At 42.4% G+C, this 16,637-nt stretch overlaps 1 protein-coding gene across 1 annotated transcript; it reads left to right on the top strand.

The window, feature by feature from the left end:
• Positions 1 to 12,881: 12,881 nt before the first annotated feature.
• On the top strand, positions 12,882 to 13,737 carry LOC147438793 (uncharacterized). The gene has a single exon (XM_086484195.1). It carries the CDS (start codon positions 12,968 to 12,970, stop codon positions 13,535 to 13,537), a length of 570 nt encoding a protein of 189 aa, XP_086340321.1. The 5' UTR covers positions 12,882 to 12,967; the 3' UTR covers positions 13,538 to 13,737.
• Positions 13,738 to 16,637: the final 2,900 nt, after the last annotated feature.

The raw sequence follows: 16,637 nt of genomic DNA, 5'->3' as shown, positions 1-16,637 counted from the left end.
ACAAATTGACTTGTGGATTGAGATAGATCACTCATTTGAAGCTCAATTGTGAAAATTTTTAATGTATTGCCATGCTAATGATTGACCAAAGTGACAAACATGGCAATGTTGCATTCATTTGTGTATGTAACTCTGCCCAAAATTCATTCATGAGTAGCTTTGCAAACTTAAATGACAGAATTGGATGATTAGAGAAATGGGATATGAGCAATAGGAGATTGCAATGATTAAAAATTGAATTGAGGTTAATTAGGAGATTTGTGTAGTATGCATTCCAAATGAAAGCATGTGGATGGGTGTTATGCTTAATTTTTTCACTCTTTAGGTGTGTGTGCCATAAAATGATTGTGACCAATGTACTGCTAATTGGTTCAGACTAGCTATGATTGCTAATTGGTGCAAATTGAAGATGCTTTATGTGCGGCCATTGAAATCAACATCCACTGATGTAATATGCCATCACAAACAAAAAGAAATTGACATAAATTATGTGGGTAAACATTAGTTCAAATTGACTTAGTATGAATGTTGGATAATAAGATGAGTCAAAAATTTTGATGATGACAGTGAATTGTTTATTAATTGCTTTCTTCTCTTGGATAAGCTATAAAAAGGAATTGTGTATGATTGCAAAGAGATCTCTATTCCATGTTCTCACGTTTAAGTTCATGCACCCACATCTTGCTTTCGCCATCTCTTGTCCCATGGGAGCCTCCCTTTGTGGAAAATATTAAGAATATATCTATGTTTTTAAAACCAAAAAGGGCCACTATTTATTGCTTACGTTTTTTTTGGCTACCAATTTTGGTGCCTTCACAAGCTCACACACACCTATTTTCAGATGGCTATCTAACCCGCCATGCATTTCACACCCACAATATGTGCCAAGCTTGGCCATGAATAGCATGGGTTTCTGATGATTGCCAATTCGGGCCAGTGGTTATTTTGCACACACATCTTGCCAAGCGAGCAAGTGGCATGACCCATGGCACCTTTTCGGCGCCATGCCACTCACCTACACTCCACAACCACACACATCACCTTTCCATAATTCTTGTTGTTGGTTTCTCTTCACCGAGTCACACACACACTTTCTAAGTTCCTAACTCTATCACACACACACACACACACACACATTGCTAGGGATAGTATGTTAATATCACTATACTGATATGGGTGCTACTTGTGCTATGGTAATAGAGTTGGTACTAGTACTGGTGCTACCTGTGCACTGGTACTGGTACTGGGACTATATTATACTGGACTGGTACTGGTGTTGCTTGTGTATTGATACTGGTGCTACTTGTGTACTGGTACACACACACACACACACATCGGTAGGGATAATGTGTTAATGTCACCTATACTAATACTGGTGCTACTTGTGCTCTGGTGCTAGAGCTGGTACTGGTATTGGTGCTACCCGTGCACTGGTACAGGTGTCGGTACTATATTATACTGGGCTGGTGCTACCTGGGCACTAGTACTGGTACTGGTGCTTCTTATGTAGTGATACTGGTGCTACTTGCGAACTGCTGGTACTGCACTATATCGTACTAAACTGGTACTACTGCTACTTGTGTGATATACGGGTACTAGGAGTGATACTGTTTGTGTACAATATTATACTGAACTTGTACAATTGCTACTTTAAGAGATATACTGGTACTGGTTATGTACAGTAATTATACTGAACTGGTACTAAGTGCTACTTGTGATATTGGTACTGGTACTAAGCGTGCACTGGTACTGGTACTAGTACTATTTGTGTACTATAATATATTGGACTGGTACTACTTGTGGACTGATACCGGTGCTACTTGTGTACTAGGATTGTTATGGTACTGGTACTGGTACAATATTGTACTGAACTGGTACTGGTGCTACTTATGTACTGGTGATACTGGTACTAGAGTAAAAATTGGGTAGACCTTTTGCGTGACTAGGATAATGTAAGGATAGTATGTAAATATCCTTGGGCGTTATTTAAGGGGCTAATTGACCTAGGGAATCCTGGGTGTATTATAGTAGGTAATTCAGTAGCTACTATTTTGGGGGTGCCTTAAATGACACCTATTTATTCATAAATAGCTAAGTGATATGAAGAATAATTATTCATAAATAGCTAACCTTTGCATAATTCTCATTTTTGGTTTCTCTTCACCAAGCACTTTTTGAGTTCCTAACTCTATCACTCACACACACACACACACATTTTTGGACCGCCTTGTGATCCACTGAGTACATCCACATACTGTCCATAATTTGATTTTTGCCACGCTCAATCCAAGGGTGGATCACACGCGCGCGCGCGCACACACACACACACACACACATCTGGTATAACTGCCACGTCTTTTTTTGCATGGTTTGCGACTACTAGGAGATGCTGTTTACCGGGATTTGCACCAGAACCTCTCTCTCACACACACACACGCGCGCGCGCGCACACACACACACACTTTGGATCTTTTTCCTGAATCCTCGCCTCTGTTGCGTGGGATAACACAAAACACCTCCGGCCTGGCTTGGCGCGCGCGCACACACACACACACACACACACACACACACACACACACGCACGCACGCACGCACCTTGCCATGCTGTATGCATGCATTGTCGAGCTCCTCAACTGAACACTCTGGCCATGGAGTCCCACTCATCATTGCACTCACCCCCAGCCCTGCCATCTACGTTTAATTACCGCATTTCCTAGTGGCCCACAAACTCGTGCCGCTTTTGCCATGGCCGCTCTGAGCTCGCACATACACACTCACACACATACAAAGTCATTCAAGGCATGATGCACATCCGGTCTTGTGGCTGCCTACCCTGCTCTACACCATGATGCATAGAGCAACTGCCTTCCGAGTCTTGTTGCAGCCAGATGATCTCGCTTGGCATGCCTTCAAGAGCCCACAATACACACACAACCACTCACACACAAAACCTAACTCTCTTGCAGATGTAGACTCGTTACACCCTCACCAAACCCGCAAGCCAGTGCTAGAGAAATTTAAGAAAAAAAAACGAATGACTCTCATTAAAAGGTAATTCCCACCCTTGTTATCTCCTTCATCTTCGCCTTGGGGAGCTCAACATGAGTCTTGAACACGAAAGGCATTTGAGCCTCCAACAGTTGAGAACCCAAAACAAGCAGAGATTGAGTTTCATTGTGTGCTTGTCATCACAAATGCTTGATTTGTAGCTGGTTGTAACAAAATACTCAAAAATGGAAAAGATTGTCTTGTAGACAACTTTTTCTCTTCTTTTTTGCTATGTATGGTTAAATCTACTAACAACAGTAGGAAAAATCACATTTGTTCATTCGATTGTGATGATTCAAACATTTTTTTTCATCGAATGAGCAAACATTTCAAGAATTATGATGATCATGCTCGATTCAAATGCAAATTTCCTTTCTAGCACCGATTTTTTTTCTCATTGTTTTGGAGGTTGTTTGCCTATGAGATAGATTCGGGTTTTGAATGATCACTTCAGAGAGAGTTAAAAATTCATTTCATCATATTCTTTTCTCTCTTTGCTATAAGGACATATTTGCTATGTGAGAGCAAGGGGGAGTGTGCATCGATTGCATTTGGTTTGATTGTGTGAACTTTATGCACTACAAATTTTAACTTATGCATTTTTTGAGAGCTTGATATGATTGGATGCATTAAATTTTGGGCTTGATAGCTGATTAAAAATGCTTCCATACCACTAACATTTGAACCTTATGATGATTGGCAGGTTGAGAGTACTTTGACGATACAATTGCCTATTAAGGAGCACAAAATTGAATTATATTGCACAATTTGGCTTTTCAAAGAACCATAACATTTTCTTCATTTGTGCTTTAATTTGGCATATGCATTTTATGGTTTAGTGCATGACTTGCTTGCAAAGTCTCATTGCCAAAATGACAAATTTTTCTTCATTGCATATGGGCTTCATCTTGAGCTACATTGATAGTAAATTGATGCTTGATCGAGAGTATGCATTAAAATTTGAATTTGGCATTTCTTGAAGCATTGTTAGTGCTTGCTTTGAATGCAAAATCACTTCATAGCGCTAATCATTGAGCTTGTTTGAATGGCCATAAGATAACATTAAAAGTTTGGGGTTGTGAATGAGCATGATTGTAGTGCTTGGTTTGAATGTAAATCCTTTAAAGCACTAAACATTGGTCATTTTTAAGATTGTGGGAAGATATGAGTTTTTATTGATCCATGAGGAGTGTCGGCATTGTTTTAACTTGTAAAATTTGGCTATTTAGAGCCATTAACTTTCATTCCATCAAAAGCTGCACTCATCTCTGGATCATAGCTTGCTCTAAAATTCTAAAATTTCATGTGAGTTAGTTGTTAGCCAACTTTATTAGAGAGCTCTAAAAATGTAAATCTTGGCTTTCAAGAGCCACTTCATTTCACTTTATTAAAAGCTGCATTATTTCTATCTCATAGGTTGATCTAAAGTTGCACATTTTCTTTGAGCTAGCGGTTAATCAACTTTTAATTATACACAGAGTTTATAAAAATTGTAAAGTTTGCTTAAGAAGAAGCACATTTTCTCTCATTTTTTGATATGTATGCATACATTTGCTACTATAGAGTATCAAGGGCATAACCAAAGGCACTTTTTCCCCTTGGGTCCCTTTGGCATAGGTGGGTATTTGTGACCCTAGCATTATGATTTCAATCTTCTTCATTACCTAGGAATAACTCGTTTTGAAACATAGTTTTGAACTCTCCCTAAGTGGCGAGACGAGTGGTCAAGCTCATCCACTACTTGTACACCTTGCCAACCAATAAAAAACTAGCCTCTACAAACTGCACACGGCTAAACAATTTTCATAGCTTATGAATATTTGACCACTTTGCTAGGAACATGTTCACAGAATGTTTATTTCGATCCCTTTCATCGCCTCCAAAACTAGGAAATGTTAAATCCTTGAGTAGAGCCGAGGCTGTCTCTATGGACAGCCCCGCAAGCGCATTAGCCTGAATTTCCATAACCATGGGTGAGGCTATGCTCACTCGTGCGACGGGTGTCCTCCTACTATGAGGAAGAGGAGATGCAACTGAAATGGATGTTGCCCGCATCTAGATGTGTGGAGATGCTCTACATCATTGTGACTATAACAGCTTGTACTTTTTGTAAGGTGGTCAACTTTGTATTAAAATATTTTAATACCCCACCAGAGAGCTTTGTCTTCGTAAGGATATCAAAGGATCGCCTAGGTCATAGTCCTCGTCAACATCATCCAAGGGTTTATCATTGTCCCCCGCGGCAATGTCGGTCTCCATAAAATTGGCTCATCGTCCAGAAGTGGGTCATCAGGGTCGGCGACCTCTACGAGCACACTGGGTCCAATGGCAGGGTCTACAACGGTGGAGGGCATTGACGTGCCACATGAAGTGATCGTCGAATGCGCTCCAGAGCGGGAAGGGACCTAGCATCTATGGCCAGATAGCTCGGTTGGGGTTAAGCCCACAAACGATGACAACAAGCTAGATAAACCTAGAGAGCTAGAGGGCGGCGAGGACACATTACAACGAACAAACATTTTTTTTTTAATGTTTTTAAGAAAGTAAATGCATGAAAACTCAAAAATAATGGAGATTTTCACACAAAATGCTAGTATAGATGAACAAGAATGGAACAATCACCTCGCTCTTCCAAGAGTTGTAAATCGGCATAGAGATCGGTGGCACATCAAAAATCCTCTGCGGGAGTCGGCCGTGCAAAAAATCAATGAAGCTCGTAGCCGATAGAACTCGTAGGAGCCGAATCTGATGTAGCCGATGATGTAGCCATAGATGTGCAATAAATTTGCTTGGATAAGTATGCTTGAACATCCTCTTTGCTCCCCGTGCATGAAAAACCTCTTAACGAGCTTAATTCTTCAAACCTTGAATTTATCCTTGATTTTTTAAGCTTTGTAATGGCCTTGTAATGCTCTCTGTGATAGTAGAGAGAGAGAGAGAGAGAGAGAGAGAGGTTCACATGGCCGTGCCTTTACAAGGGTGGCACTACGGCGGACAAGGGCAGTGAGTGATGAATGCCTCCCACTTTGTGTTTGAGAGCGCCCGACAAGGTGAGGTTTGGGTGTGAATTGGATGACGGGCACCGGCTAAATGCATACGCGCAAAGGTGGTGGATGAGGTGTTGCAGGTGGTAGACTGGCGTGTGATACTGCAGGCGATGGCGGCGGAGGAGTTGTAGTGGGTGACAAGTGGTGATATAGCGCGGCGCAGGCGGAGATGACGAAAAGCCACGACTGCGAAGGCACCAGAATGCACGGGGCGACAACGAGCGGCTCTCCAAGCAGTGATGCAAGTGGGGGAGAGAGAGAGAGAGAGAGAGAGATAGAGAGTGGATGGCGCAAGAAGAGAGCAAGTGCTAGAGAGAGCGATGGAGTGAGAGCGAGAACGCTACTGAACACTGTCTCTTTCCCAAGCTATGGTGCTCGTCTGCACACACACACTTTGTCTTCCTCATTGAAGTTTGATACGTGATGCTTATCCAAAAACCATTAAGTTAAATGGCTGGTGATTAAAGTGGATGTGTGGGCCCATTCCCATGCGAAGCTTCATCGAGCCTCGATACCAATCTTACACCTAGGCATTCTACCAAAGAGGGTGTGGTTGTTAAGCTCACTACCCAGCCATGAGAAAATGAGTGCCCTTCATCCCCCGAACGTTTATTTATAGTGTGGCTTGCCAATTCACGTTTATTTATAGTGTGGCTTGCCTATTCACATTGTTCCGACCACTCGAACACTACGATCGGGTAGTCTCCCCTTGAATCCCACTTTTTTGATTCGACGATCGAAAAGTGATCGACCTAGATGTAGCCATTAGAGGCTACATGATAGTGTTGGTCACTTTGCAATTGAGACAACAAGAGGTATCCTAGAGCAACTTAAGTGGCCAAAATAGTAGATATCAAGAGAATATTGTTAATGTAACAAGTTATGATTTGCTTGTTTAGAAGCATGACACTCTCATGGATGGTTGGGTTAGAAGAATCATAGGCTGCAGAGACATGCTACCTATTTAGGATTCAATCTAACCTATGTAGCAAGGACTATTTGATGAGAATGAAAGTATTTGATTTGTTGAATCTAGGCATGATGAATGTTCTTGTTTATTCGCTCTATGCGCTCCCATTAGAGGGAATATTTATAGATCCTCAAACCTATCTCCCCACTCCACGCGCAACATGTTAAACCACAATGAGTTCATCAACATCGAGCTCTGATATCCTCAAGCGCAATCGAGGCACTCATGCAAACCACACCGCCACCTCACCTTCAGTGCACATAATCACACCTCTCCACTATTAAAAGAACATGTCACCCTACGGCCCGGCTTGTTGCTCCCTTCGACGCCACATCCCCCCCTTGCGTGCCTGACTATAGCTTCATCCCTATGTTCGTTTCCTACCACCTCCATGCTAGTCTAGAATATTGTTAGATTCCCCTTAACAAAAACGGGGTACCAACCTACATGTTTACAGGCACGCATACTAGCAAGGCTTGTTTCCAAGAGTATTCATCTTGGCATTATCTTTGACGAGTACATCACGGTGTAGGGAATGGTCGTGCACTGACCATTCCCGTTAATCATGGGCGACCGGCGGAGGCCGGGAGCCCTGATTATGGGAATGGTCTGTGCACGACCTTTCCCGGCCGTCAATGGTCGTGGGAGAGGGGGGCCAGCACACAGCCTGCAAATGGGTGACAGTCACGAAGGCATAGGCAGATCCAATTTTCTGTGCGCTGATGTGGCAGGCCCTGCGTTAATCCATGCTTGTGCATTCCGTTTGCTCAGGTGTCCGCAGCAGGTATGATTCTGCGTGCTGATTTGGGATGTAATTATTGGTCTGCAAGTCTCCATATTCCAAGTGTTGACTTGGTTGACATCCACTGCTCGCTTATTAGATTCTGCAAGAGAAAGTCCAAGGGATGGACGGCTGCGATCACCTGCCCCCCTCCCCACGACCTTGACGAATTAGTAAGGTTGTCTTTGGATAGTTTTACTTATAGTTTCTTTTTAGTAACTATTTAAACATCTATACCCTATGTTTCAGTAATGCTATGAAGATTAACTTAAATCTTCTTTTTTTTTTCCGCTGAACTCACAATAGTGAGTGTGTATATATATTATGAAATCAAAAAAGTTACATTGAAAGCCATGCTCCTTTTGAGACATGGCATCACATAAGATAAGACATTAAGTTCAGTAAAACTATTACATCCATTGTTAATTGTTAAAGGGTGCCACCCTAACGTCATACCACACCAAGGGGACTAGGATTGGCTCGGGGTTGTCACCAAGGAGAGGGCTCTGTCACAACACACCCCTTGACTGCCAAATCAAAACCAGAAACTAGAAATTACTTTTTTCTTGCCATTGTTTTAAGCAGACTTACAGTGGTATTTGAAGAGCCTGTCCTCTTAATCAAATGACCAATGAGATCAAGTTTTGGCAACTGCAGTTCAACTTCCTTAGTTCCCAGCTCTAATTTTTCATGCACCTCCACTGAAGGACACTGTGTTTCTTTGCTACTCCCACAGGGTTATTGGTCTCTATGCTTACTGACTCTGGCTTATTTTCAACAGAGCATTCTTTCTCTATGCTTATCGACTCTGGCTTTTTTTTTAATCTTCTGCAAGTCGGCATTCTGACTCATTGCTTATCCCTCCGTGATGCATCTCATTGTCCTCTGCCTCCTCTGATGGCAGGTTTGATTTTGAATCAGGCCTTGCCTCCCTGAACGCTCGTCAACAGGTCATTTTGACCACCAGGTTGCGAGCAGTACCCGCCTCAGGGCAATTTCTACCATAATGTCCAATTCTCCGACACTTGTAACATGCATTTGGAAACGAGGCAAAGGCCACCTCTTGCCGATAAGCACCAAAGTCTCCCATGTTTACATCCAAGTATTTAGGTATGGGCTTACTCATGTTTCACATAATACATACTTTGACATCCAAACCCCGTTTGATACGCTCTAATTTGGGAATAAACAACACCCGACCCATAAGCTTAGCAATAGTATCCACATTGCCCTGGAGCCATAACGGAAGGTTCTTAAGTGTGACCCATACTAGACAAAAGCTCATAATATCTTCATTCGGACAAAATTCGGGCGTCCAAGGCATGGCGTATGCAAAGTATGAAGCTCCCCAGACGCCTCCTCTAATAACAAGGTCTTGTACTGTATGTTCGGATAGACACTCAACCACATAGAAGCCTTTGCCAAGAGCAGTGAGTGGCATATGGTATCTCTACTATTTGTTGCTGCTACTGACCAATCCCATAATGCTTTGGCAGACATCCACCGGCCCATAAAATATAGGACCACCGAGTGGAAGCAACATGCCTCAAGGCCTTGTAAAGCTAGCTCATGGTTGAAGTTGACCTCCATCACAAAGCCATCTTCAACCCTGTTTTGACTCACATATTCACCCCGTGTAGGATTTCCGCTGTCAGGGTACGCTCACCGAAAGATGACGGCTTCATAACCTTCTCATGCCCAAAAGCGTTGACTGTCGCGGAATCACTCACCCTCTTTCTTCCTTCCGCAGAAAACACAAAATCCATGCAAGCAAACCTGCCCTTGCCCTCCTTGTTCATCCCATCCCGGGTGAACTACCTCCGTTGTCGAGTTCCATTTACACTGGACAGGTGCCAGTGAGACCCCCTCAATGCAAGGTATACAATGGCCCTGTCGACTACCCGAGGATCGTGATCCGTGGGATTGAGGAAGGATTGCGATTGAAGTCCCTAACCGGATCGCGATCAGCGCCAGAGCTACTCGCCATCGTCCTAACCCTTCAATCATTTTACAAGTTATTCGAATTGGACGAGCCAATTGAGTACTTTAAATTATGGTACAAGCTAATCTCAGCAAGAATCAAATAGATCAAAAGGATTATGGCCCCATGCTAGAATTTGCTCACTACAGTATAAACATGTGGCTACAACATTTACTCCCTTTATGCTCATGTATGACTTTCAACGTAGATCACTAGTTGCAGCGGGGTGGACCACATAAAAGCTTCAACATGTGAAGTATCTTTTGCAAGACCCGGTATGGATGTGTTAAGAAGTGCTCACCAATGGGGTGGCTCCCCTTCAGCCGATGTATCTAGGATTCCTGGAAGATGTCATGGTTCGACATGAACATGGCTAGAATCTGTAATTTATTGGTTATGATAATTTAATATACTCACCATTGCGAGTTTCGAAAAAGAAGAAAAGGAAGTAACCACCAAAATTCTTGATAGACATAAGATCCCTGTAGAAATTATGCTAATGGAGAGTGCCGTCAGGTCATGTACACAAAAGACGATGACGTCTTTTTGAAACACTCAAAAGAGGGTTTGAAATCTGCCCCAACCCCTAAATCGTCATCAAGATATTGCGTACTATTCAATACTCAAGCGTGTAGGAAAATGGCCTACACATTAGAACTTGCATCTCACCCTCATGTTCATCTCGTATTTCATGTAAGTTGTTTACGCGACAATGCTTATAATAGGGTGACAATGTTGTTGGCCAAGGTATCTTGGTCCACTTCATTGAACCTCCGAGTCTACCAACGGGGCCCCGAAACAATCACACACTTTCATGACTTATAAACACGGCATCATGTTTGCCATCAAGTACTAGTCCAATGGAAATGAAGGTGCCACTTGGGAAACATTATTCTTAAGAGGAAATTCCCATTTTGTTTCCGTGAAGGAGCCACATGTACGATATGCATGGCAAGGGGTCTCAGTAGTTGAGCCAAGAAGCACTACTTAAGGGAGTTGAATTGGAGGAGATATAGATGCCGAAGGTCTTACATGACCTATCTCATGTATTAATATATAGATTTTGATTCTTCCTCTAGGATTTGTGGATTAGCCGTAGTATACTCTACTTCATGTGGTTGATGGTTCATGTTGGTTTGTTAGTAGGGTCATGGGCTCGCAGTGTTGGACATGTTTGCGATGCATCTTACATATAGGTGAGACAACTAGCCACTGTCTTTGGGTTTTCCCACATGCATGGTCTAGTGTGTAGTTTGTGCCTTGCTATGTGGGGAGAGTACTTGCACATGCTGCCTCTTGGGGTGTGGTTTGTTGGCCATTATAGTAGGGTTCTCGCCTTACTTTTGAGGAGGAAGGAGAGGATCTCATTTTCTTGTTGACAAATCGCGGCTACACGGGGCACATTAAATATGTTGCCAAATATGATCATGCTTTTGAGTCACACTTTTTGCTATTGTAGTAATCTTTGTGGATGATTTGGAAGGCTAGGTTAGCCTTCCACTTCAAAGATACACTCAATAGTATCTAGATTTCACACTCTTTGTAGTCATGGGGGATCTTTGTGGGATACTTCACTCAACTCCTTTTAGGCAGCGGAGGAGCATCGCCACAATTTCTTGAGACAATGGGTATGCACCACTACTTTCCTTACCTGCAGTGTCAAATGGATGGATTACTTGACGTGATCTCCACTGTCGTCGTACATACTCTATGAATGAAGCTTGCGTGTTGAGTCTTTGTACATAAGTTTTGATTTGTATGAGTCCTTGAGGACAGGTTGACCCAAGCATCCTTAAGGATGCAATAATAGACTCATTGTGTGTGTGTGTGTGTGTGTGTGTGGAGAGAGAGAGAGAGAGAGAGAGAGAGAGAGAGAGAGAGAGAGAGATTCGACCATAAAATTCTTTACCTTCTTAGCCTATATCAAGATGTTTCAACCTTCAAATACCACAAAGTTCTGAACTTCCAATAACGACAATTTTTTTTGTTATTAGCCTATACACCTTCCAATAACACCATCCAACGTGAGTTTGCAAGCTTTTCTAGAAGAGTTTTCTTAGGTTGGGTTCAGATGACCTGACGGCAGAGAGCAAGGTTCCGTGATGGCGTACATTGATTGGCTGAAGAGGAAGATCTTCACCTGGGAAAATTACCAAAATACCCCTCTAATTTGTGAAAATTCCCAAAATACCCCTCAAATTTCAAAAATTTCCAGACCACCCCCAATATTTTTTCATAGATTCCCAAAATGCCCCTTCAAATTTTCGAAACTTCCCAAAATACCCATGCTTATGAGATTAAATATCTCCAAAGATTAAAAAATTTGTAGCTTTTCATAAGAGGACTGACTGTCTATCAATACAAGATGCTAAAACTAGAGTTGGAGTTGGTTATGTAGGCTTTGGAGATGAATTGCTTCATTATGTTTAGACATTTTTTGCGAGATAATTTGTGGCAAATTACATGCCAAGCACTCAAAAGCGGATCTCAATCGTCAAAAAAGAATGAAGGTTAGAAAATCATGAACAATCCAACCAAAATAGATGCAAGGGTAAACTTTTGCAATTTGAGGGGTATTTTGGGAATTTCAACGAATTAGAGGTGTATTCTGATAATTAGTTGTCGTTGGGTTCGTTTGAACCCCATTAAAAAATGTTTGTTGGCATTGCCTTTCGGCAAAAAGGTATGGTTATACTGGGGGAGTTTCGGTGCGTGTACAACAGAGCACCTTCAAATTTTGGAAGGCTATAGGTCTCTTCTTTTTCTTCTTCTTCTCCTCTCTCTCCATCCAATCGAAGTGAAAGGCAGTGCCAACGTTTGTCTCTAAACGTCTTGTTTTGTGTCGGTATATAAAATGCTCTCTCTCTCTCTCTCTCTCAAGTCTCTTCCCACGACATTAAAAATTCTTCTCTTCTTGGGGGTGTGTGTGAGTGTGTTAATAAAAGGAGGAAAATGATTTAACCTTTCCATCACCCAAGTGTGGTAGATCAGTTATGCCATTTCCCTCTTTAATAACAAGTCTTGAGTTCAACTCCGGATAGATCATTGAGGTCTCTTGGGATAGTTTTTCTCTTCTATTCTTCTTCTCTCTCTCAAATACTTCTCGATCACAGGGTAACCTCCCGCCATAGTCAGCAACAATGTCAGGGAGGTTCGCCATTCAGATCAATCCCGAGCTCATCTTCAAGGTGACAGAGCCCGAGATGTACGTGCGTCAAAAGAGGGTCGACTTGTTTAGGAGAACTCGCAGAGCCGAACCCGTGCCGGAGCCTCACGAACCGTTGGAACCCCTAGCTCCTGTAGAGCCCCCCCAACCCTTACATCAAACCCCCTCCGATGGATTCCTAGCAGCTGCAAACAAGCCTTGGCATGGTCATTGCCATGATGATGACAATGCTGCTCTTGCTCCTTACCGAAAGGTTGCTGCAGGATGTGTACATGCAGTGGAGAGCTTGCGGAACCAGGAAGAAGTGGAGCGGGAGGAAGTGCAGAGACGAGCCAAAGAACTTCAAAGCAAACAGTACCATCCTCCTGAGCCAAAGCCTTTTCCTTGTCCTGATGAGCAGAGGGCTTGCATCAAATGCCTCACTGAAAACAGAGATGATCCTCTCAAGTGCCAAGATGCCATCAAATCTTACTCTCTTTGTGCGCAGCAGGTACGCCAACGCTTTGTCACTGCTGGCTTCGGTTCTCCCCAAGGCAATAGTTAGCAGGCATATTTTTATGTACCCATCTAACATGGAGCTCATTTCAAACATAGTGAATCACAATAAGCTGCTGAACTGGCCAATGCAAGTTTTTGTTCTTTTATACAGCCCCTCATTTTTGTAGCTTCTCTTGAAATGTACCAGGTTCTGGAACAAAAATGCATGTTTATGAGGTTCTTTTGCCAATACGTCGGTTTTCCTTTTGCTGTAGTGTTTTTATTTGACAATGCATGTGATTATCATGGCATATAACTCTTGTTATGATTTGTGTTCCAAGAATACACCATCACAAATTTAAATCCAATGCTTCAGGTCGCTGCAAATCTATAATTCTGGAGTTGGCCTGTGGATTAATTTAATGTGTGATATTGTGAACGGATGGTTGTCAAATGTGAAATTAGGTCCTGAGGTAATGGCTGTGTTTTACAACCATGACATGCCATTCAGTTCAATTTTTTCTTGTGTACAGTTGAGTTTGATCGACACGCTAAAGTTATGGTACTGAGGCATAGAAAACCTATTGACATATCATTTGAATTTTTCCATAGAATGGGTTGATGTGTTTTATATTTTCTGTGCCTCTCGTCATTTTTTTAATAGTTGGAGCTCCGTTGTTTACACCGGACTTTACCCAACTTTTCAGCCCTCTGCAACATCAGTGTTTTGCCATCAACATCTTCCTCAGCGTTGCGTTTTGGAGGCAGATCAGCACCTTCAGTTTTCAGCCTCCTCACCGAAGTGTTTTCAGTTTTTGGCCTATACATCTTCATCATCAGCACCCTCGACCTTCGGCATTAGCAGATCGTATCGGAGCTTGTAGATTCAAGCGAGTCTCTCTTGCGTGTTCAGTTTCAACCATCAAATCCATTGGCATTTTCAGATTTCAGCCCTTAGCCTCTCAATACCATCAAGTGCCTCACATCCAGTGCATGATCCTTTCAACATCTCAACATCTAGAACCATTGTATCAGCATTTGTGAAATCTCAAGCAAATAGCACTCTAGCAATAGTGGGGGGTTGGACCGCATCTGGTGTTAAGTCTTCTTTCTCTCTCTCACTCATAGAACCTTCATGTACATTTCTATTCTCTCTTCTCTCTTTATTCTTTGCACATCTCATTAAGTAAAAGGAACCTTGTGTATGCGCGGAACACTCATCATGAGCTATCACCGTCAACACTTCCATTGCACCTAACATTGTTATCAAAGCTCTTTGGTAGTGCTTCTTTCTCTCAAAGGAAAAAAGGACCACTTATGTAAATGCTACACCCTTTATGACTAGAGCCATTCATTGGCTAGCCCAAGGCTTGAGCCAATAGACTTGTAGCAAGAGTAAAGTAGCAAAATCGAATCCTCTCTCTCTCTCTCTCTCTCTCTCTCTCTCATATACTCCACAAGACACACACAGACTCCCCCATTGTGTGTTGTTCACACAAGTCGTCTCCTTCTCCAAACTTGAGAAGTGGAGAGTCTACACCAACACCCCTTGGCTATGGAATGCAAATCCAACCAAGAGTTATGCTCAAAGCAATGCTTCTCAATCTCTCTATCTTCATTATCCCTATGCTAAGTTATGCTCTAAGAGTGATTATATGTGAAGAGACTACTTCTTTCTCGTAGAGATACATCTTCTTCTCTTTCTCTTCCTCACTATTTGCTAGCTCTCTCCACCTTTGAAGGTGCTTGAGATCTTGGGATTGAGACCAGGACAAGGTAATGTTTTTGCAAGTTAGTTACGGACATAACATTGGTGCATGAAGCTTACTATCTTCATGACATCAACAAGGTCTCAAGGAACACAAAGCATGTATTATACCAAGCCTCTCTTTAAGGGAGGATCTATAATACAAAAGCATTTTAGAGGGGGGATCAACTCCAAGTAAATCCGGTCCTCAACTGTTGTCAATTTCTCTAATTCTCTCTCTTTTGCATGTATTGTTCATGCCAAGCTAACTAGGTATAATGTTTATTTTGTTACCTTCAATTAAGTATTGTCCTTATGTTCAATAAGAATCCTCTTAAGAAAATGCTCACTATTGTTACTTTAATTTCGCTACAATCCATGTTATGAGCCATATTCCGTTACAGTTCCTCACTTCCACTCATCGAGAGCAGGCCTTTCTCTTGTAGCGGGACCAATCGATGTTGAGGTGAAAAAAAGCAATCTTTGTGAGAGTGCAAGTCCACCAAGGGGCACACTGGTAGGAAGGAGTTAAGCTTGGGTAAAGAGTAAATGCCTTCTTAAGCGCAAATTCAAGGAGTGCCAAGTATCCAATACTACTAGTACCGAGTATCCCAGTACTCAATGCATGGTTATCACCCAAAGTGGAATGGATACTTTACGTTAAGGTGAGTATCTGAAGTTGGAGAAAATACACCAAGAGGGCTATTCATTGCTCCTCCGTCCCCATCCTCGTCACGGATTGCACGAACCTCTATGGAGGCTTTGATGAAGTCAATGGTGGAGATGATGCTACATCAAGAGACTGATTGGGCCACAATTGAAATGGAAAGATTGGCTCTAGAGAGAGAACACGAATAGCTGTTGAAGAAAGAGGTTGTGGCTATGGAGGTAGAGCTTGAGGCACATAGACCTACATGGTACAAGAGTTGGTCTATCGATTCCTCTCCTTGAAGGCCTTGAAGGACCAACCAGTAAGAGTAGCCACCGAGTCATCAAGTAGATCGGGTAGAGACGACGACTCCAACATCCGAGTCATTGAGAAGTTGATTTTCAATAAGTATGATGGTAAGATGGATGCAGCTGTGATGTATTCTTGGTTGCATCGATTTAACGCTTATTTTGCTACTAATAAAAAAAGTAATAATAGTAAAGTTTTGACATTTGCTAACTCTTTATCTAGAGATGTTAGTAATTGGTATCAAGCTTGGTAAGAGGCATAGAATGGTGGTCTTCCACAAGACCCAAGTGATTGGAACCATTGAGTACACCAACACAAGCGATTTTTGCCGTTGAGGAGGTGACCTCGTTTCGCCCTCATGTTGCATCTTCTTGTAGAGCATATCCTCAGGGTGGCCCCAAAGGCCCTCATACATGGCTCCAAGCTAACATGAAGCAGCTTCGAAGTGCACGCAAGAAAATC

Source organism: Adiantum capillus-veneris, chromosome 16 (genome assembly GCF_014529385.1).
Source record: "Adiantum capillus-veneris isolate H3 chromosome 16, ASM1452938v2, whole genome shotgun sequence".
NCBI classification, from domain to species: domain Eukaryota; kingdom Viridiplantae; phylum Streptophyta; class Polypodiopsida; order Polypodiales; family Pteridaceae; genus Adiantum; species Adiantum capillus-veneris.
This window is presented reverse-complemented; position numbering and strand designations above follow the sequence as displayed.